General features: G+C 36.7%; 1 protein-coding gene across 1 annotated transcript; it reads right to left on the bottom strand.

Annotated features, from left to right (window-relative positions):
• Positions 1-104: 104 nt before the first annotated feature.
• Positions 105-23587, bottom strand: LOC107593930 (ephrin type-A receptor 2-like). Its single transcript, XM_016283830.1, has 17 exons — positions 23417-23587; positions 22716-22783; positions 20871-21519; positions 12540-12695; positions 12039-12374; positions 10955-11079; positions 10657-10843; positions 10166-10265; positions 9615-9670; positions 9395-9520; positions 8433-8618; positions 6856-6917; positions 6490-6699; positions 6185-6334; positions 5884-6077; positions 5384-5539; positions 105-2020 (listed from the first exon to the last, which is right to left on the bottom strand). Exons 1-17 carry the CDS (start codon positions 23496-23498, stop codon positions 1912-1914), a joined length of 2952 nt encoding a protein of 983 aa, XP_016139316.1. The 5' UTR covers positions 23499-23587; the 3' UTR covers positions 105-1911.
• Positions 23588-23599: the final 12 nt, after the last annotated feature.

Genomic DNA, 23599 nt, shown 5'->3' with positions numbered 1-23599 from the left:
GGATACAATGAAGCTGTAATTAGGAGCAGCAACTTCATTTCTATTCTATTATGCCTTTTTATTGTTGAAGAAACAAGAAAAGAAGTCAAAGTGACATTGAATTTAAAGGCTACAAAGATTTTATTGTGACTGAAAGACAAATTTCCATTACAAATAAATCCCAAATCAGTGTTGTTAAAACAATAAATAAAGTAAAAAATAAATAGACTATTAAATAAAGTACAAAACCCAATCAAACTGGTTTTTGTTTGGAAATATGTATGTTTGTACTGAGCTTTTCAAATGTCAATGTTTAGAAAAAGGTCAGAACCAAGATAGGTGATCAAAAATGACAAATTTCCCTTTCCAAAAAGTTCTGCAATCATTACAGTTTGCCAGTATCCATGTCCCACTTAGAAAAGATATGAAACACAATATCAACTTCAAACAAACACTAAATGTGTCATTTCTAAGTATGGAAGAACCCATCTGCTTTCAACATCTAGTAATAATCAGAATAAAGTGAAATTAACAAGGAACTGCAATATCATCTGTTAAGAGTCAAGGGCATCAGGTAGTTGGTTCTCTCCTCTGTTAATACAAAAAAAAAAAAGTGTTTAACATTGAGAAAGACTTTTTCCATTCAAGGGGTTTATCTGCCCTCCATTTGAAGTCATATTGAGGTCCTATAAGCAAGGAATGTATTTCTTTTTGTATTTATTTATATAAGGAAAGCATTTCATCCCAGCATATCTTGAATCAGTTAATCATAAACCAGATCTTCCAAAGAGAATCTCTGCAATTCACAACTCCAGGCGACTTTAATCTGCTGATACAGAATGAATAACAGACTTTGGAATCCACATATCCTGGTCCACATAACTATCTGTTTGATAATTTTCTTAATTTGCTCGGACTGTCACTTCTTGTCATCTGAAAATCAGAACTGTGCATTTGTTTGCAGAACACCGCTGGATCGCATTTTCCCATTTGATTTAGTCCGACAATCTGTTCCAGAAAGTTTTTTCTTCTTAACCCATTTCCATTTTGTCATTTAGCTCGCTCTTTGTTCCTTTCGATCCTTAATGTCATCATTGCTGTAACCTTTCATAACGATAAGGAACGAGACAGCTGCTGAGATTTCGGATTTAAGTGCTATTTCATGGCGGTGCCTCCGCTCTTCTTGTTTGCAGAGAAAACACAGGATTTAAGGAACGCCTTGCTGCTCTGTTTCATCTAAACCAGAGACTTTAAACTTGATGGTCCAAAGCATATAGCGCTGAGAGTGCAATTGTAAAGAAATGTCATCGTGCGAGACATGAAATCATGGCCAACTCAAGCATGATAGAAACCAGAGAGCATTACAATCACCTTGATCTCAGCAGAAAGTCACTAAGTCTTACGTTAAACCCCTAACCGTCAGCTTTGAGTCCACATTTCTGGTAGAGAAAGACCTGTGGGTCTGTTTTTCTCTCTTATTGCTGAAACGTTCAGTCAAGTACAGAGCAATACATTGCCAGTTCCCCTACAACACCATTGGAGGAGTAACACATAAGATCTGAGCGTAAAGTGAGCTCTCCGGCAAAAATGAAGCATGCATATGAAACTAAACAAAAAAATTAAAAAACGAAACTAAAGAAATGACTATCTTCTCTAAAAAATAAACATATGCGTATGGTAAAAATATATCTAATATACAAGGTTTGATGCATACGTCAATAGCTTTTTGATTGTTTTACACTTCCTCCATTTTTTGATAAGTACATCAAATGCTACACGTGTCGTCTCCACAGCGGTGAGAGTCCATCTTGCTTGACTGGAGGGTTATGGCCAGGTCAAGGGCTGTCCCTGCAGTCCAATCCCGAGGCAGCTGAGAGTTTATTCAGTCCACAGCCAAAGGGTTTGGTCCCTTCGGTGCATTTTAAAGACAGTTCACACTGCAAACACACTCAGGGTGCTCGTCTGGTCCTTAAGCCCCAAGATGCTGTAGGCAATCCTCTTCAGATGGCCCGGCAGACGGACGCCAATGTTACGGATATCCCTGGGAAACAGAAAAGAAAGAGCGAGTGAGAACGGGAGGGCAGGGTTATTAAGGTTTTGACATTTTTATTTTGTTTATATTTGTATTTTCAGTTTATTTTTTGTTAGTTCTTACAGTTTTTACTTAAGTTAATACACTAAATTTCATAATACAGCATGTCTCCAAAACTAAATCTAAATTTAATTTATGTCCATTTTGATTTTATTTTAGTTTATTTTAGATTGGGAGCCATAAAATGTATTTTAGCTTATTTTCAATTTTGCCTTTGCCTTATTTTCGTTTATTATTATTATTTTTAATTATTCTTTAGTTTTTATTTAGTTTTAGCATAATATTATAACATCCCATGCAAATGCTTTTTATAGTTTTATAATTAAAGTTTTATAATACACCATTTATAAAAAAAAAACTAAAACAAAAATTAAGTTGTCTATTTTCGTTTTATTTTAGTATATGTTCAGTTTCAGTTTTGCCGAGTCATGTAAAATTTTTAAGTTAAATTGTGTTATTTTAATTTTCAGTTTATTTATTTTTGTTAGTTCTTACGTTTTTTGTTAATTTTGGTTTTAGCTAAAGTTAATACACTCAATTTTATAATACAGTATGTATCTAAAACTAAAGTAAAATAAAAATTGGCATAAATTATTTTTAGATTATTTTGGTTTTGGAGTCATAAAATGTATTTTACTTTAGTTAAAAGTTTTGCCAATACATTATTTATTTTTATTCTTTAGTTTCTGTTTTAGTTTTTATTATTTTGCAGTTTTATTGTAGTTTTCATTTTTATTTTACTTTTAGCAAAGATAAAATTAAGTTGTCTATTTTCGTTTTATTTTAGTATATGTTCAGTTTCAGTTTTGCCGAGTCATGTAAAATTTTTAAGTTAAATTGTGTTATTTTAATTTTCAGTTTATTTATTTTTGTTAATTTTGGTTTTAGCTAAAGTTAATACACTCAATTTTATAATACAGTATGTATCTAAAACTAAAGTAAAATAAAAATTGGCATAAATTATTTTTAGATTATTTTGGTTTTGGAGTCATAAAATGTATTTTAGTTTAGTTAAAAGTTTTGCCAATACATTATTTATTTTTATTCTTTAGTTTCTGTTTTAGTTTTTATTATTTTGCAGTTTTATTGTAGTTTTCATTTTTATTTTACTTTTAGCAAAGACACCATGCAAATGCAAAATTTTTTTTATTTTTTTTTTAAATATACCATGAATCTTAAACTAAACCTCAAAAAAAAAAGTGTCCATTTTCACTTCATTTTAATTAGTCTTTGGAGTCATAAGCCATATTTTAGTTTAGTTTCCCCAGTTACGTTTTTGTTTTCATTTTAATTAATTTATTTTATTTTTTCATCAAAGATAATAACACAGTGGGAGTTATAATTATAATTTATATTAAAAATTATACATAATCATGTCTTTCAAAAAGTAATTTTGAGGAGGCGTTTAAGAGATAGCATGTTATTAGAGTCCTAATTACATTTTAAATTAGCGCCTTGATTTAACAAGGATTTCCTTCACCCACCATGAATCAGAGCTGGACGGCACAAGCAGCGGAGGACTTGTAAATAGTTTCTGGCTTTAAAGAGTGCTACCAGATGACACCAGATGGAACAGTCGGCCATAAAATAAAAGACAAACACATCAAAGGCATTTCTGGTCCTCCACACAAAGTTCAGCGAGCTTCTAGGCTAAAAACACCCACGGGAGCAGAGCCAGAAGTATTGGAGCTATGCCATTACTACACTACCAACCCCTTCATCAGTCAGACTGCCTCCTCCGTGAGGTCCAGCACTGTCGTCTTTACCTCCACATGTACATCAGCTCTCTCCTTCACCACCCCTACACTCTTTCATCTCATGTCCTGGCTTTTAAGTCCAATCGTGTTGATGTGAGGGGAGTAGCTGCATAGCCTCATGGCCCCAGCAGGCAGAAACAGTGGTTCCTGGCTACAGTGAAAGCACAGGCCTTGACTAGCGCTGTTGGGAATGGGAGGGAAGAGAGCGTCTACCGAAACAGTGGGAGGAAGGGAGGGATGGTAGAAGAGGGGAGGGGGAACAGCATGCCACAATTCACCACATCCAGGCCACTAAAAACCACGTCTATTCTTTCTCTGCTTCCACTGTGTTTTTTTTACGTTCAAACCTGAATCAACGAGTAGCATTTTAAGGTGTTTGCTGAGAAGACGCTGAAAGGTTTTTACGTTTTTATGTCAAATGTTATCACTTGACTCGATTAAAAGTCTTAAGAAGGTTAAATCATTATTACAATTGATGTGGTTTCCGAGCTCGCCAGATACAGTAAATCAAAAATGGTCTGCGGTTGTGCGAGAATATCCTTGCAACCAAAGCATAAATTTAAGCCACATTCAATTACCGGATCCCTAAAACAAAAACATGGAAAATATTTATATGTTCTAGGAATTATTAAAAGTTAAAAGATACCATCTTATTTAAATATGATTTTGTCCTGACCAATCCGCCTCAGTGTAGGTTGTATGCCACAGGAAAGGAAGCTCTCCAAACACTCTGAATTCCAGAACTCTCAAATGATGTTCATCTGGGGCAATTTTATTCAGAGGACTATTTTAAATAATGTCAGAATATTAATTTTGTATTATGTAAGAGGGAAAATTGATGATGATAATAATAATAATACACATAAATAAACAAAATTACATATTTGAATAGTGAGATAATAATAATAATAATTATTATTATTAATATTAAACATTACATGTTAACTATTTAATAACAATAATTTTAATTATTAATATTAATTATAAATGTTTGTTCTTGTTCTAATATGTTATAGCTTTTAAATAATAATAATAAAGATACAAAATGTATAATTTTATTCGTTCATTTACTTATTTTTTCTATAATAACTATTCTTTGATCAGTACATGGTGGAGACAAGTCTTCAGAACAGCTAATTCATTTATAAATGAAATTAATAAGATGTTTAACAAAAGTAAGGTCATTTGCAGTCTTTGTATGCCAGAAAATCCATTTATGGGCAAATAGTCATGATAACAGAACAAGTAAAAAACGTTTATTTTAGAGACTCCAGTCTCTATACATTTAGAGACTAAATTTGAACGAATTAGCTATAGAAAAATATATACTTTTAATCTACTGAAAACCCTAGATTTTAGCTGGTTCCAGTAAAATAAAAGTCAAACATTCCATTTATTTGGACATCAGGATATGACACACCAAGCAAAGAAGAAATCAGTTCTGCAGGAATGCACTTTGGACAGTTGGCGTGATCTCATCTGATTGTTCACAACCACGATTCCCTTGTATAGCGTGCTAAAAGGTTCAGAATGAGGGGAACTTAGCGTTACTCACTCGCTCTTCATCTGCAGCACCTGCTCCATGCTGACAATTCCAGCTATGCTGAAGTTTTCACTGTACTGGCTCATCTTGATGGACTCCAGCCACTCGGCCACAGACCTGAAGGGAGAGCCATCTGAGCCACTGGTGCTGGGAAGCCGAATGGAAACTCTTGCAAAGACAGAACACAAACACATTCAACAAACCACACAGTTAGACCTTTTTTGTAATTATTGGGTGGGAAAGAGACACACTGCGAGCGGAAAACCTGTCTGTTCGGTTTGAGAATTCTATTAAAAAGATACGTAACTCTTTTTTCTTTAAAAAGATACGTAACTGGTATGAGGTGCATGTCTTAACTTTACCAAGGAATGACTTTGTTTGAACTACCACTTGACTTTCTTGCGCAAAATTGTGTAACAGACAGTACATGCCTCGACTTCTCTCTGCCGTTCACGTCTTGTGAAGCTTCATACGAGCCTTTTAAGAATTCAAAGCATGTGTTGAGCTCTTACCGAGGGTCAAAATCTGCAATGGCCTTCAGAGAATCTGGGCTCTTGAGGAGTTTGTCTAGTATGCTGACAATGTCACCAAAGCGGGGCCGTTTGGAGCGATCTTGCAGCCAGCACTGTAACATCAGCTGATAGACGGCAGAGGGGCAGTCCATTGGAGCAGGAAGGCGGAAAGCCTCATTAATGGCCTTCATTACCTAGAGAGACAAAAGTAGTCGGATAAGACATTCTGCTCAAAGGAAGATCCTTTGGGACAAACAGCAGAGTTATTGTTCATAGCCGATGTGGTATGGCCAGTCCGTACCTCATGGTTACTCATGTCCCAATAGGGCCTCTCTCCAAAGGCCATGACCTCCCACATGACAATGCCAAAACTCCACACATCACTTGCTGACGTGAATTTCCTGTAAGCTATGGCCTCCGGAGCAGTCCAGCGAATAGGAATTTTACCTCCCTGTTGGAAAAAAAACATATAAACAAGTGTCAGGCAATCCCATGTAATTTCGGAAAATCCTGAAATAATAACCAGGTTGTAGTAATGGTAAAATAAAGACATCTGGAGTTAAGAGCAGCTTCTTAACCACACATCTATTTGCTATGCGAACTTACGCTGGTGGTGTAGGTTCCTTCAGGGTCATCTTCCAAAACACGTGACAAACCAAAGTCAGACACTTTGCACTCCAGGTTGCTGTTGACCAAGATGTTTCTGGCTGCCAGATCCCGGTGTACATAGCTCATGTCTGAGAGATATTTCATTCCAGCCGCAATGCCACGGAGCATACCAACCAACTGGAAGGATGATATCTCGCCATCATGGTCCTGTGAAGAAGTAAGAGTTTCTAGTTTTTCTTGTGAAAGGAAAACCACACAAGGGAATTCTTGAGTAAATTATTTGCTATGTTAGATCACTATGCAAGTGTGTCAGTATCATCTGTCATAATTTTTCTACCTCAGCGATGAATTTGACAAACTTACCTTCAGGTATCTGTCAAGAGCTCCATTTTCCATGTGCTCGGTAACAATCATGGCATGCTTGACTGAAAATAAACAGACAAAGACAAAGCGGCTTTACAAAACGAAAAGTAAAAAAGTTCTCATTAAATATTTTAAAACTCAAGTAACAACAAAAACGTTTATTAATATTTAATACAATACCGTTATTTTTATGTTTTGTTAAATAATGATATAAACACACATAGCATGTTTTTATTTAAAGAAATATTTTATTACTATAAATTTAATACAAATATTTGTATATTTCCCATAAGTGTGGGCGCAGTATACATATCCAATACATACTGTCCATATGTAAATTTAAAGTGTCTGGCTTCCGGTGTCATCTGCTTCCAGCTATTTTTAGCTGTATAAAACAGCTCGTTTTGCTGCTTGATATTGAAAACTGGTGTGTCTTACCATATTATTTTAATGTATTATCTTAATTATGAACACACTGGTTTGTAGTGCAAACAGTTTTACCGTTCACTGAACTTTGTTATTCTTCTTGTTATTTCTCTACAGCAGCTAATGAACTGGAAGTCTCACACATTCACAGAAAACGGCTTACATCAGTGTTAAAAATAAGGTGGATTTTTAGTTTATTGAATTAAATTAAGTGTGTAATAATAATATATATATATATATAAAATGTATGCACTCTTATATATATACTATAAAACAAAATTTATATTTTATTCCTTAGTTTCTCGAATTAAATAAAAGGTGTATAAAAATAATAAAAACTATAATAAAAAATGTGTATATACACACATTTTTATATAAACATATTTATATTTTATTGCTTAGTTTCTTGAATTAAATTAAAAAAGTGCATGTATATGTGTGTGTGCACTTTTTAATTTATTTATATACACACACACACACACATATATATATATATAAATAATATTTTTAAAGGGGAACTTTGTTATTCTTCTTGTTATTTCTCTACAGCAGCTAATGAACTGGAAGTCTCACACATTCACAGAAAACGGCTTACATCAGTGTTAAAAATAAGGTGGATTTTTAGTTTATTGAATTAAATTAAGTGTGTAATAATAATAAGACGTGTGTGTGTGTGTATATTATATATATATATATATATATATATATATATATATATATATATAAAATGTATGCACTCTTATATATATACTATAAAACAAAATTTATATTTTATTCCTTAGTTTCTCGAATTAAATAAAAGGTGTATAAAAATAATAAAAACTATAATAAAAAATGTGTATATACACACATTTTTATATAAACATATTTATATTTTATTGCTTAGTTTCTTGAATTAAATTAAAAAAGTGCATGTATATGTGTGTGTGCACTTTTTAATTTATTTATATACACACACACACACACATATATATATATATAAATAATATTTTTAAAGGGGTTATTTAATTATAAATATATCATTATCTACTTGACTATATAATCACAAATCAAATTATTTATTATCTAATACATAATTACATATTTTTCTTTAGGAGAATTGCACATTTATTATAAAACTAGGTGTAGACTACAATTGATAGGGCACTCACATTTGGTGACCACCCCCTCCAGTCGGATGATGTTCTGATGTGAGAACTGTCCCATGATGCTGGCCTCACTAAGGAAGTCCTGCCTCTGTTTCTCTGTGTATCCTGGCTTCAGTGTCTTTATAGCTACCGCTGTTTCCTTCCGACCGTGAACTTTCAGAATTCCTCGATACACCTCTCCAAACTCACCTACAGCACAGCAACACAAACCACCAGAGGGAGAGGCATACAGGCATCAGATCAGATAAGCAATATACCAAATGACAATGCTTTGATCATGCCTCATGACATATAGGGTTTTTTTAAAAACACGAAGGAGGTGCTTTGAAATGATAACCAGCATGCATCTGGTGCTAAGGCATGGAGAAGCCTATGAACTTTAGTGAGTGGATTCATGGGGGGGGTTCAGTAGGGGTATGAGAATCTGTGTACAGCAAGCAGACAGAAAGTGGACAAGGGCCACGTCCTGTGGGCGTTTTGAGAGGGGAAACACAACCCCGGTGCACTGATCTTCTCATTTAAATTTGACGTTTGATATATAGCCTATAAACACTTTAGGACTTAGAGCTAATGTAGCGGTTGTTTGCTTTATTTTTAAGTCATGATTAATTAACTCAGGGTTTTTTTATAGCAGTACTCCTCCATGTGGGATATGAAAAAATGCTCCAGAGCGGGTTAAGAAAACAACACTAATTCAATTTGAATGACATTGGGAGGGAAAAAAACGTCTCTGGAGGGAAAGAATCACTACACTAAAAATATTTCAGCTCTAACATGTAAAGCTCAAATCAGACAATTTTTGATGCGCCTTGTTTAAGCTGTCACTCCAATGAACTGTAAAAAAGCTGTCACTTTCAATGAACTGTAACATAACTTCAAATCAATGAGTGTTGAAACTCCCTTCCCCCAGAATGCATTCAAAACAGCCCCACAGCGGGTTGTCAAACTGCCATGGATCTACTAACCTGCTCCGATGACTTTCTGCTTGGTGATGTGACTAGGATGGATCTCGCTGGCAAACTTAAGCACTGCCGTGTTGGGGTCTTCATATGTGTGAGGATCAACGTAGGTCTTCAACGGCTTCAACTGGTCTGGATTGAAGAGAATTCAGGGAGGATTTAAGAGGAGGAAAGGGACAGGGTTGTAAAAGAAGAAAGCCACCAAATGAAATTCAATGCCACTAACCTGGGCTGGAGAAATAGGTGTCCTCTGGCCCTTGTCTGGTGTGATAGTTTCTTCGCCTGTAGAAGAAAAACAACTCAATGAGTGCTCTATTTTTCAGCAAACCGACACATTTCTTTTCAGACCTGAATTTGAAGAGTGAATAGTGCTGGACCCGCTCCATTCAGTCGAGGAGTGCTTAAAAAAAAAAAAAAGCGGTCTGTGTTTGCCAAGTGGTGACAGAGGTCTGGGTTATCACAGGGAACTACGAAGGGCTCACGTCGCCCTCACAGAACCGCTACAATCCTTTCGCCTCTTATCTTACACAATATGCCTCTCTGATTCATCTCTTTTCAAACATGCCTCTTGTTAAGATACACTTAGTGAGCAGTCAGCAGACAGTCAGCGAATCGATTCTTCCACAAAAGTGGTAAGGCGCCGTTTCAGTAAGAGTGTGAGAGCAGTGAAAAGGAAGCACTGAATGCTTTTTAAGGAGAAAGAAAAGGAACGGCTTGAAGGAGTGACTGGGGGAGAGGTACAAAGCCGGGTGTGTGCGAGAAGTGCTTGTTCCTAACCGTTTTCGCAGAAGCAGGACCACTACCACGATGAAAAGCATGACGCCTCCTCCGATCGCGGCCCCGAGGATCACTGCTGTGTTTCCTGTTTTTTGAGAAGCTGGGAAAACAACAATGCAGCCAAGCAAATTAGTCATTCAAGAATAAAACACACTCCATAACATGTCTTTATTGTGCTTGTCCCTTTTTTTTAAATATCCAATAGCCTGTAGTTACGTCACAGCCATGAACTTGATTTGCTGGTGGTATTAGGGGCGGGACATTCTCATTCTAGAGAACATTTGATTGGACTATGTACAAATATCTGTGTAGTGCAGAATGATTCATCAGTATTAGAAATAGGCTGTAGATTTTTAATAGTGAATTTTGTCAATGTTTAGGTGTATGTGAGCATATAAATGGCCTAAAATCCAGAGAACTAAAACCCATTAAAATACCATTTTGATTTCATAGGGTCTTAAAATAAAAGCAAACATTTTCATTTTGCTCACCTTGGGGGAGTGTTGAAAACTCCTGTTCCAAGCTGTAGCTGCCTGGGTTTCCCTCTGGGCTGAGAGCTTGAACTTTAAACAAGTAGACGGTGGAAGGAGACAGATCACTGATCTGAACAGAGTTCTTTTCCAGCACCAGCACAGTGTAGGTAGTGACCTTTCCATTGGCTATCTCCTCGTCATTTTCCTGTAGACATGACAATGAAGGGAAGATGATGAAATGGAGAATAACAACACCACTATCATGGATCAAGATTTGCAGTTATGTCTTAAGGCTGAAATGGATATTGTTACTGACCTTTTTGCGAAACATCAATTCATAACGTGTGGCAACCGGCTTGGAAAGGTGAGAAACAGACCACTGAATTGACAGGCTGGTGGAGCTACTGTCCACAAGATGCATTGCAGTCACTTTTGGGGGATCTGGAGGTAAAACACCAGTTAAGTTTGAGTCTGAAGAATATGAGTTTGTTCATATTGTACACCCAAAACTTTTAAATCCAATCTTTAGGACTGTGTGCAAACAGAGAATGTCACAGTTCGCTATAGTGAGGGGAAAACTGAGTGTAATTGGAAACAGTCCCAGGATACACTGTGCACTTTTGATGGGGTTAGAAAAAAAAAAAACTGAAATCTGATCTGACTGGAATCACCGTACAGACTATAATTCACAAAATATCTGATTTTAATCGGATTTCAAGCCACAAATGGATGTGGTTTGAATCAGGATGGTAAACATCCGACTTTGTGTGTGTGTTTTTGCTGTTTATACTACAAAAACTAAAATGATTTACAATTGAAACAATACCTAAATTAAAGCTTACTATTATAAGTTTAAAAAAAATGTTTTTATTGTTTTCATTTCCCCCCCAAAAAATTGTGAAAATGAAATGAAAGAGAGCTGAAAATGAGAATAAAACAAAAAAAGGTTTGGGGTCAGTAAGTTTTTTGTTTCAAGTTTTTAAAAAAAACTTCTTATTCTCATCAAGGCTGCATTTATTTGATCCAAAAATACAGTAAAAACATTTTAACATTTTACAGTTTTAAGTAACGGTTTTCTATTTTTATATTTTCAAAAATGTAATTTATTCCTTTGATGATGGCAAAGCTGAATTTTCAGCAGTCATTACTCCAGTCGTCAGCGTCACATGAGCCTTCACAAATCATCCTAATATGCTTTTATAAATTATAAATGTCTTGATTAATTTAATGCTTGCTAAATAAAAGTATTAAATTATAAATAAATACAAATCTTACAGAGCCCAAAGTTTTGAACAGTAGAAAAAGTTGAAAAAAAAGTACACTAAATGATTCAACCCATTAGTAAACCTGTTAAACTGTCCATTTTGCTCTGTACTATCATGATCAATTAGAGCACTGACCTGTATAATGTAGAGCAGTGTTGATGCTGCTGGTGGCTCTCTTATTGCTGAACTGGGACACTCCGCTCCGTGCCTCCACGGTGAAGGTGTAGTTCAAATGGGGCTCCAGTTCACTCACAGTGACTCTGGTCTCCTTCAGGTCAGTGTTGCTTGGATCGAAACGCACTTTCTCGCCACAAGGCTGACATGCCCTCCCCTCGCACCGCTCGCAAACCACCGCGTATCTGATATCACTGCGCCCGCCGGTGTCCACAGAGGGCCTCCATGACAACTGAAGCCTGCCTATTGACATCTGAGCTGTGGTGGCCACAAGACTCTGAGGAGCGGAAGGTAAACCTGAGCAGACAAAGCACAGACAAGCCTTTTATTTACCCATTCACCTGTACTGGTTTAGTTAATCCCAACAGAAAAGAGTGACTGAGAAAGGTATGTAAATACAAAATGACAGCAACAAGCTCATGACAGGTGAGATGTATAAGTCTAAGCGAGGCAGCTTCTCACCAGAGCAAGTGGCTGTTTCGGGGTCCTCAGGTGCTCGATAAAAGCCATCCTTGCAGGTGCAGCTGATGGCGCCAGCACCCGAGGGCTGGGTGTTTTCTGGACAGAGTTTGCAGGCCTCACTGGACACTGAAGATTTGAAGAAGCCAGGCTGACATTCTGCATAAAAAAGCACATATATGATGACTTGGATGAGGATGAGAGCAAATTGCTCACAGCGTATATATATCTCAAGTGATCGTCTATGTATGAAAACACTAAATTAAACTCCTTTGAAGAGGTTTTTTTCTCTCGCTCTCTACAGCTTTTTTTTTTGAAGCCCCATGCAAGAGTGCGCAAAGTTGACAGAGCAAGACTAAGCACACTCCTACTCATCCTGTGTGAACCATCCCCCCATTCTCTACAAACAGGACCAGTCATCCCACATTCCACCACGAGAGAAAACAGAACAAAACGCATAAAAAGGACAGGATGAATGCTGCATCTAACAAAGAATTCAATAAAAAAAGAAGAATGTTGTTGTCAACCAAGTCCTGTAGATATTATACATACAGACATATATATTATTATATAATACATATAGACATACAATGATCCCAAAATGTCTTTGGACCACTAAGCCACACTTAAAAATACATGAATGCATACATCTTTGCATTATATAACAAAATATTAAATAATGTGGCATTTACTTGCAGCACAATGACTTAATTTAAGATTTAAGTTTTACATGATAAATGTACTGTACAAAATTAAGTATGTGGACAGGCTGGGGTTGTCAAACATCACAGAACATGCATAACATAAAAATCATCTTGAGAACAGTTGGTTAAATGGCATTGAAAAAAAGGTTTAAAATGTGAAGTTATTCAAAAGTGTGGTAAAAAAAAAAGGATAATAAAAAAATTTTTTTTTTTAAAGTGACATGACATGTGGCCAAGTATGGTTACCCATACTAGGAATTAGTGCTCTGCATTTATCCCATCCTAAGTGAACACACACACACCGTGAACATACACCCGGAGCATTGGGCAGCAATTTATGCTGCGGCGCCCAGGGAGCAGTTGGGGGTTCGGTGCCTTGCTCATGGGCACCTCAGTCGTGGTATTGAAGGTGGAAGAAAACGCTGTACATTCACTCCCCCCACCTACAATCCCTGCCAGTACGAGACTCGAACCCACAACCTTTGGGTTACGAGTCCAACTCTCTAACCATTAGGCCACAACTTCCCCTATGATGAAAACAATGTTGCTCGTTTGCCACTGCATTCTACAATTTAAAAAAAAGTTGGGGTCACAAAAAGATGTTGCTGATTAATTCAATTTAAAAAATTTTGATTTGCAAGCATACATTTAGTCGATCGGACTTTGTAAATGTACAAACAGTAAGAAAAATAAAAGTGTCCTCGGCATCAGTCTAGAAACATTCTAACATGCCCAGCTCATGTCCTTCCGCTGTCCAGACTCTCCTTCACAATACACCACCACCTTAAGCACACACAAACACACACACTGCTTCCGTTCTGAATCTGGCTCTGTCATTTCTTGGAGCAGCCACATACAGGACCATTTATTTATCTTCACAATAATGTGCTGTGATATCTGGTTTTCAGTTTCAAGTGCAAGTTTTATCAGTCAAGAGACAAGCTCAGACACACGTAAGGCTTAGATTAGTGGTTGCAACATTACACAATCATGTACACCATGTGTCTGATCAGGAGAAATATCTGTATTTGTGTGTTGAAATACTGCCATAGGCAAAGACGGTGTAATACTAGTAGAGAGATGATTATTGATATTTGCTAAAAAAAAATTCAGTATTAGGACACTTCAAAGAAGTGCAAAGCATATACCTATGATGAGGAAGTCTATCAGTATAAAAAGATATACAGCATTGCATTAGATTTTCCGAATTGACGTTTCCAAGTTGTTTTTGACGTTTCTCCATTTTATTTTCTTAATTGCATTTATTATTTTCATTATACGATTTTAATATTATTATTGTTATACCTTAGCATAAAATAAGTTAAGACATTAGATATACTGTTATAATATAATATTTTTTAAAAATACTTTAAATATATTTTTATTTGTAATCATTATAATCATGTTAGAAAATAATGTAGTTAAAAACAGACTAAGACAATAAATATAGTATTATAATAAATTAAGACAAAAACAGTGGATATATATATATAATTATATAATTTTTACGTGTGCATTTTTAAGTGTGGCTAAAAATGAGCAAATATTTTTTGCAGCCATTGCATTTCAGTAGCACAGTGGCCACATACCAAATCATTGTTTCCATTTTCTAATGGTTTGTTATCTGAAGATTTGCCAAACAGTTATAATTATGGAGTAGGGTGCTTCCTCCTTCCTGAATGCTTTGTATCAATTGAGGCCTTGTTTTGGGTTGAGCCACTTGCTCTCCCTCACAGGAAGGGGGTTAACTGGTATACATTACCTCTAATATTTGAGAGCATGCATTCTCTTATTTCAAAAGAAAACTCACAGCATGAAAAGAATTCAGCGTGGCAGCGAAGATCGAGCCAATGTGTTATTTATTCCTTCTTTCAAGTTGACTCCTCATCTTGTTTCTGTGCCAGCTGTTGTGGAGACTTTACTGCAACTCATTAACGCACCCTCTGCGGAGGTGGGGATAGTGTGGGAGACAGGGGGACTGAGGGAGAGACAGAGAGAGGGATAACGAGTCCTGGTGGGATTTGAAAGGAAAGGGGGGAGTAGGGGAAGAAAAAGAATTGTCCTATTCACAGCGAAGGGGGCCAAACAGCAGCTGCTGCGAACCCCGTTTCATATCGCCCCCCTCTCGGCTCTCCACTTGTAATCTCCAAATTCTTAAGTCCCCTCGCTTGCCGCATTGCCACATGTGAGCGTCTAGCACAACATTCGACGGCCCATTTAGTTCGGACAACAGGCACAGAATGCCACTCAGGGCAGCGAGAGAGAAAACACTTGTTTCGAATAGTGTGTAGATGCTACATGAGGCATTAATACGCTGGCAGGCTTCTTAACAGCCACAGACAAAAACCTGACAGTGCTTGCAGCCAGGGCTGCTTTAATCCTTTTATGCAAAAAGTTTACAAAAGACTCAAAACTTATTCAAAACACTTGTGTAAGGAATCAGATCTACAAACTTTTCAAGCCACAATGAAAAAAACGTGATGTAAGATTTGCTTTGAAACTATTTTCGCTCAGAAATTGCTAGGAAATATAGGAAATAATTAAAATAAATTAAAATTTCTTTGTGGAGGTTGTGTTTTTAGATTGTTTTTCTTTTCTTTACCAACAAAATAATACATATATTAATGTAACTATTTATTTTGTGTTTTCTAAATTCACTTAGGCGTAACATTAATTTGACGTAAAAAGAAACTAAAAACCCGATTCCAAAAAAGTTGGGACACTGTACAAATTGTGAATAAAAACAGAATGCAATGTGAAAGTTTCAAATTTCAATATTTTATTCAGAATACAACATAGATGACATACCAAATGTTTAAACTGAGAAAATTTATAATTTTAAGGGAAAAATAAGTTGATTTTAAATTTCATGGCATCAACACATCTCAAAAAAGTTGGGACAAGGCCATGTTTACCACTGTGTGGCATCCCCTCTTCTTTTTATAACAGTCTGCAAACAATAATAAAAAAATTTAGCAACACATTCACATTAATGAGCAACACATTAATGGCCACATGACACAAAAAAAATTAAGTGCTTTATTGTTAGTAAAAAAGTATAAAAAATATTATATAAAAAGCATATATATATATATATATTAAACAATGTAAAAAGTTTATATATCAGAAATAAATATTTATTTGTTAATTAACATGTTTGTGTGTTTATATATTTATGTACATATGTTAGTGTAATTGTTTAATTTTTAATAAATAAATCAAATGAACTTTTGTTTTTTAAGGGATGCACAATATAAGGTGAGATCAGGTTTCGGACGATAGTATTGATTTTAATTTATCATATCAGTGCATATAAATTTAGCATATCAATTTTGACAATTTTACGTTGACATTGGATATTTTTGTGGATGGTCTATCTGTCTATTATTAGATTTTCTGTCTGTTTTTAGAAGTACTTATTTTTAAATACATACATAAATGTAACTAATATTTTGGGTTTACTTAATTCACTTAACATAACATTGATTTAATGCCAAAAATGACACTAGCTAAAAACCAAAATCATCAGTACTATCAGGCATGAAAATAAAATACTAAATATTAAAATAAAATTCAGGTTATCATTATTGGTTAGTGTTTTAATATCAGTTCATCCCTAAATATTTTAGATTTTACCAGATTTGAGGTTTGCTGAAAGGTTTATGCATATTTTAACTAATTTTCCAACAAAATGGTTTTTGCACAGAAAAGATCTCTGAATGGTCAGTGGAGTGGTTCTTATGGTCAGACGGGACAAAGCCAGAGCTGTGAGTGTGTTTTCGTATGTATAGAGGGGGATGCAGTGGTAACATGAAGCCAGCGGGGAGGGAATGGTCTCTAGGTGTGGTGAGAGCATTAGTGCAAAGGATTATCAGCCCAATGGAACAGTTTGTAAGAGAATTACATCTACGCTTTACAATTCCACTCACTCTTTCATGTAGTCGTTAACAGACACAATAAATGCTCTAATCCCTCTCTTTTCACACTTTTCACTCATTCTAAAGGAAAGAGGGCAAGAGGAAGAGAAGATGACAGAACACAAAAGGACACAAACACTGAGACTCATCCAGAAGATTTGTTCATTAAGAAAGGAGTTAACTAAGAAACCTAAAAGCACTACAAAAAAAAAAGAAAACAAAATCTCTCGACTGATTGAGCTCAACTATAGTGCTCTGGTTTGCCCTCGCTCTGGCCCATACAAAACATCAGCCCATCGTCCAAACTTTGAGATGGCAACACAGATGGGAAAAGTCTGGTTAAGGCCAAAAATGTTAAGCAAAGGCATAAACAAAATAAGTGAATGAAGCAAGTGACAGAGTGATAATAGAAAACCCTGAGCGGACGAGTTGAAGGGTCACTGAGGATTAGCAGGCCTCCGGTTTCCGCTATAGCTTGTCCTGTTTCAGGGGACACAGAGCTGACTCGGAGGCAGGAAACTGCTGATCTCACATACTAGCAGCACAATACACTCAGCACATGCACACATTCCTAAAAGTAACTCCTCTCATGTAAGAGTGTAAGAGCAGTGTACACAGAGCATCAACCCTAAATATTCCACCTCATTGGTGGACCGAATATGTCAGTGAACTAAAAAAAGTAACAAAATTATATATGCAAAAATGGCAGAATTGTACGTGACCAATTACTAAGGTGGAAAAATCCACAGAATTCCCTCCTTATATGGTGACTCCCTCTATCATTTTGCTCACCTCCTCCTACATTGTCAACGCAAACATTTTGAGTTCCAGCGAGCATAGTTTGATTTAATTTGTACGTTTCAGCAGTCATTATCCTGAAATTATCAGAATAACCACGTCATCCACTCTCGTTTCATTTGATGTTGGCACATGAGGTTGACAGAGGATCAAAGAAGTCAACAATTTGGAAGTGCTCATCATTATCTAAACTTGCCCAGGCAAATGGTACCGCAACGGAAAGAACCGGCAATGAATTGTTGCGGTTGCCTGCTAGTTAAGTAAGATTAAGAATCCCAAAGGTGGATATAAATGGTTTCTGTCGCTTAACAGGTATACAATAATTAAATAAGAGGACATTAGCATCACATAAAGCAAAGAATAATTACACCTCAGGGTACAGATTATCACTGCTTTCATCAGCTCTATTCTGGTGGAATACTGCTGAACTATTTTTAGCACTAATTTTAAGCTTGCACAATTGCTCATATTTTAGCTAAGCATCTAATTTTTCACTTTTGTTTACTTGTAGCCCAGCAAACTCAGATATCTCACTTTTGGATGATTTCTGTATTCCCCTTCTGCGCTGTCACCCAATGACTCAAGGTATTTGAGTGCTCTGTGCACATGTACATGTACGGTCAAAAGTTTGTGAAATTTTGGAATTCCTTGCTTGGGCAAGGAATTCCAAAATTTCACAAACTTTTGACCGTACATGTATGTGAGTCAGAGCTAACGTCTATTTAAAATGTTTTTGCATGTAAACTAGGGATGGCCTAAAAGCGTCTATTTGTCTCTGGGAGACAGATGGGGATAAGCAAAGCTGTTTATTTACAAGACACCAATTGAAATCTCCCAGAAGAGCTTCAACAGTGTTTGCAGGGCCGTGTGAAAGTGGATGTTTAAACTTTTAATACATATCACTTCCAAGACCTGCAGTCAAGGCCAAAAATAACATTGTCATTGGAACAGCCAATAACAAATAAAAACCATGCCTAGTTGGTTTAATTTGGGAAGACTTTAGGGATCACGATCAGTTTGGGAGAGTGTATAAAAGTGTGAAACTAAGAACAAGAAAACAAGAAAGCAAAAAAAAGAAAGAAAAGACCAGAGTAACAGGATAGGAAGAAGATCCATCCAAAACCAGTACTTATGGCTCTTGAGGACACACACCCAAGTCAATTACTACCCAGCCAGTCACTCACCACACATTATATGCACAAAACTCTAACTTGGTCACTCATAACTCTCGGCTTAACATGTTCCAGTGCAGGAAAAGCACAAGGATTTTTCTACTGAAATATGCAACTAGACCATCCGGCTTAATCAGTGTCATATTTTTCCTATAGATCAACAATATGGAGCCCAATAGCACTTTGATACATTCCAGAAACTATAGCTATCCAACTCTGGCAACCTCGGTTTACTCAACAAAGGTATGCACTCTTTTATTCATTATGTCTGAGAAAGGGTGTGTTTTATTAGTGGAAAACTGTCAAACTGACACTCATAGTCCACTGATCTGCCTATTTGACAATGATTGCCTTTAATCAACAGTACATCCATCGACGTGAGTCAGCTCTGGCCTGGAGCTCTCCTCAGGGAATTCCTCAGGCCAGCAGTAGTTGGGAAGGCTCCTTAATAAACCTAGCAAGAATGCATCAGCCGAGTGAAAGAGGCGCTGGCGGGGGGTGGGGGGTGGTTCTGCAGAGGGGGGCTTGTCTCTGAACACAGCACTACATTGTTCTGCTACCTTTACATTCCATTCTCCACCTTTCCACTACAATCTCCTCTCTCTCCAAAGTCTGACACTTTATCTTTTCCCATTCTAAACCATGCACACACACCTGTTCCCACAATTCCTGGTCTATAAAACAAGGAATGTGCGCGAACCAAAAAATGCATGGGCATGAGCTTGGCAACTATAATGTGTAATCGCTTTGCTTTTTGAGTTTCATTTGCCTGCATTTTACCTGTCACTGCATGTGGCTGAATTGTGGAAATATATTAAAGTGTTGAGGTTAGAGGACGTTTAAAACAGAATTACTCTAAACAAGTTTCAACATGCCAGTTCTCTCATTTCTATAGTCGCAAAGCACTTTAGGACTGTCACGTGGCTGATCTTGCTCTGGTGTGGCAGGGACAAGAACACAAGAGGATAAAAAAAAAAAAAAACAGGTGACTGTGACATACGCCTAATAAAAAAAAAGAAATTGTCACATCCTCAATGTGAGATTTAAAGCAGTCATTGAAACGTTCTGCCTTAAGCACAATAGGTTTGCAAAAGTCATTGATGTCTAAACTTGTGTTTTAAAGAATGCTGGGGGTTATGGGAGTCAAACGCATAGTGACGAAAAGTAAACAGGTTTCAAAGCACTTGAAATCTTAAAAGTAACAGCATGAACAAAATGACTGACGAGCAATTTAAAATGTGTAAAATATAGTGGGTAGAAAGTATGCTACATTTTAGAGGTATAAAGAATAAAAATTATCTCTCAATACGTATATATAGCCATCTCCCCCTCTCTCATATATTATATATATATATATATATATAGCCAAAAATTATTGTAAGCAACTTAAAATGTGAAAAATATAGTGTGTGAAAAGAATGCTACATTGCATGAAATGAGAATTACATAAGAATGCCATAAGAATTCTTATAATACTTATAGTTCTTATATATAGTGCCAAAAAATTATCGCAAGCCACAAGCATGTATGGTAAGGATAGACAAAATTCACAATAATACAAAACATTTTTTTAAAATAATACAGTAATTCATATAATGATATAGTACAACCGAAATGCTAATCACAATCTTTGTGGAAGTCTAGTCAATATTCAAATTCCTGACCTAAACCAGAAATCTTAAGTGACAACAGCTGCTGCTGGCCTCAATCTGTGGAAACCAAACAAAGAAACTTATGTCTTACCTTGGCATGCATCGTTCATGGCTTCAAACCCAGGTCTGCACTGGCACTGGCTCACAGGCACGACCCATTCCCCATCCGTGGTGCAATAAATGCGAGGTTGGTCCTCACTTACAGCGTTTGAGACGCAACTTCCAGCCACCTCCCGCAGAGCTTGATTCTCTCCCCCTGCCACTGTCTCAGGGAACACTGCCAAGCTCTTCACTGTTGCTGGACATGTTTTATAGTAAACCCTGACTGAGTAGATGGCAACGCAGGCCCCAATGTCCTGGAAGGCCAAGTAGAAGCCCTTGCGAGAAAGATTATCCACTACTTTTGTCTCAATGTTCATCTTCATTTCCCCAAGGCTGGATATTTCATCTGGAGCAATGGTGGTCACTTTGCGGAACTGGCCCTTGCGGAAAGCTGTGCCAATGTCCGCATCTGCCTCAGAGGCGTACAAGTTAAAGGTCTCCTTGCAGGTAAGCGAGTCTGCATTGAAAGAGTTGCAGTCACGGACTACGAATCGCAGCTCCACGAAGACCCGAGAAACGGTGGGGTGGCGCTGGATGAACGTAGTACGAAGCCAGTTGTCTTGTTCTCGTTCCTCCACGTTACATATATAATAGTTATACAACAGCGAGCCATTCACAGCCCACTGGCCTATCTCCCACTGCAACGTGAAATAAAAAAATGGATGTTAGCAAGAAATCAAAACCAAGATTATGGAAAAAAAAATTCAAAGAAAAGATGCCAGCGAATGCGGAGGACAAAAATAACACAAAAAGTCCTGAACGTGGAATTTTAAGTAGTAGTAAGGATGCACCAACTTCTGGCAAGGAACAATGTAGCAGTCTTTCTATTGCATGACTGATGTAATGTGCTGAAACATATCTGTTCACATGCAGTGTACTTGTGTGTTCTTGGCTCTTATTTCATGTGCACCATGATATTAATTACAGGAGAGGTGCATTGTTTTCGTAGTGTGTGGCATGGCAGTAAAACGGTCTCTGCAACGAATGCTTCCATATAAAAGGAACTTTGTGGTTTAAAGCACTGCATACATTTGAAAGACATTGAACTCTTTAAATAAAAAGCAGCTCATTAAGAGTTCAGTTATCTTACTATAAAGTTGAGCATGCTGACACCTTGTTCACATTCTTAATTTCTCAGCTTTTTCCATGATGGTCTGAAGGAAAATGCTTTAGATTTTAATTACTTTGTGCATTTACTTTTTCCACATATTAAGGTAGATGAAAACCTTTGGTTTTAGACTGGTTATTGGTGGGGAAGAAAACTTAACAAGTCTGTAGGCCTGCTTGCAATCCCAGATCATTCCCTGCTGGAAAACCCAGTAGCTCTTTTGGAACATGGTTTAAAAATACACTAGCTGATCTAAACTTGTCAACCAGCTATCATTCTTCAATACCCAGCTTGACTACCCTAAGATTCTATGACCAGTATGGTTGTTGCTGGTCCAAATTGGTATACCAGTTAGAAACCAGCTACCATGTTTTGTTTTAAAACACATCCTTTTGATTTCAAAACCAATTACGCTTCTAAATTCTAGTTAACATTATAGCTTCTGCTCACGTCACAAAAAGCACCATATGCGCCAACCTTTAAAAGTTAATTACACCCTCACTTTTACAATCGCTAACGCGGGGCTTTAAAATCGCACGGGACTACAAGTGTTCAGCAGGCAAAGTATGTGCAATCTTCTAAACTTTTCCAGGAATGTTTGAGGGTAAAATCGGAATTATCCGTATCCAATAACCTAACGGAAATCCTGTTCATTCAAAAATTGCTTGAAACAAACGAAACGAAATGCAGCCAACAGACGATAGAAGTAGGCTGCAGTAAACTCACCCCGTGCTCAACAGGCGATGTCAACCAACCCAGCTCTGCTCCCGAAGCCACCATATCCAACAGCACCTCTGTGACAGAACGCAAAAAAAAGATTACATATTAGCCTACATATTTGTGTCAGGATACACATCAGTAATTTATAAGCAACAATTCAAGAACATTCTTACTAGGAACAAACGTGGAAATTATGTCTGATACTACTAATTAAAAATAATATTAATAATAATTAAATAAAAATGAACAATTCATAACAGAAAGACACGGTCCAGTTATTATGTTTCGTCGCTAAGGAACTTTCACACTTCGCTTATAGATTTACTTCAAAACTAGAGTTTGTTCGCGTGCGATAGCCTACACTAAATGCTATGAACAGCCTATTAAAGACATGCACTATATTTTAAATAATTTTAACAATACGAGGTAGCCTATTCAAATTCACAATGAAATGTTATGCACAAACTTGCACTGGATCGACGAAGCCAGTAGCCTATTAAATCACTTTTCTTTTCTCGCGCAGGTTGATTTAACACGATGCCAAACATTGGCAATAGCATTGCAACAACGCAAATTATCTCTATAGAGACATTTAGGTGGCTATACCCGGCATAGCACAGAGCTTTTAAAAAAGTAGCCTATATGTGTGTGTGAACCTGAGAGATACGTTTTAGAAAGTTTCAAAGAGTAAATACCACGTAGCCTACCTTCCTTTTTCTGAAGAGAAATAAATACAAAGTTCATAAATACACTGACAAATAAAATACGCTTAATCCGTCTGTAATCCATTCTGGAGTGGACAGTGATGTTGGCTGCTCCACGCTCAATCCAGTTGCTGTTCCAGTTGCGCTCTCGACAGACTCATTGAGAAATGCGGAGCTTCATGAACC

This window comes from Sinocyclocheilus grahami, unplaced genomic scaffold, assembly GCF_001515645.1.
Source record: "Sinocyclocheilus grahami isolate Dianchi unplaced genomic scaffold, SAMN03320097.WGS_v1.1 scaffold177.1, whole genome shotgun sequence".
Taxonomy (NCBI): Eukaryota; Metazoa; Chordata; class Actinopteri; order Cypriniformes; family Cyprinidae; genus Sinocyclocheilus; species Sinocyclocheilus grahami.
The sequence above is the reverse complement of the archived record's forward strand: the minus strand, read 5'-3'. Positions and strand labels throughout refer to the sequence as shown.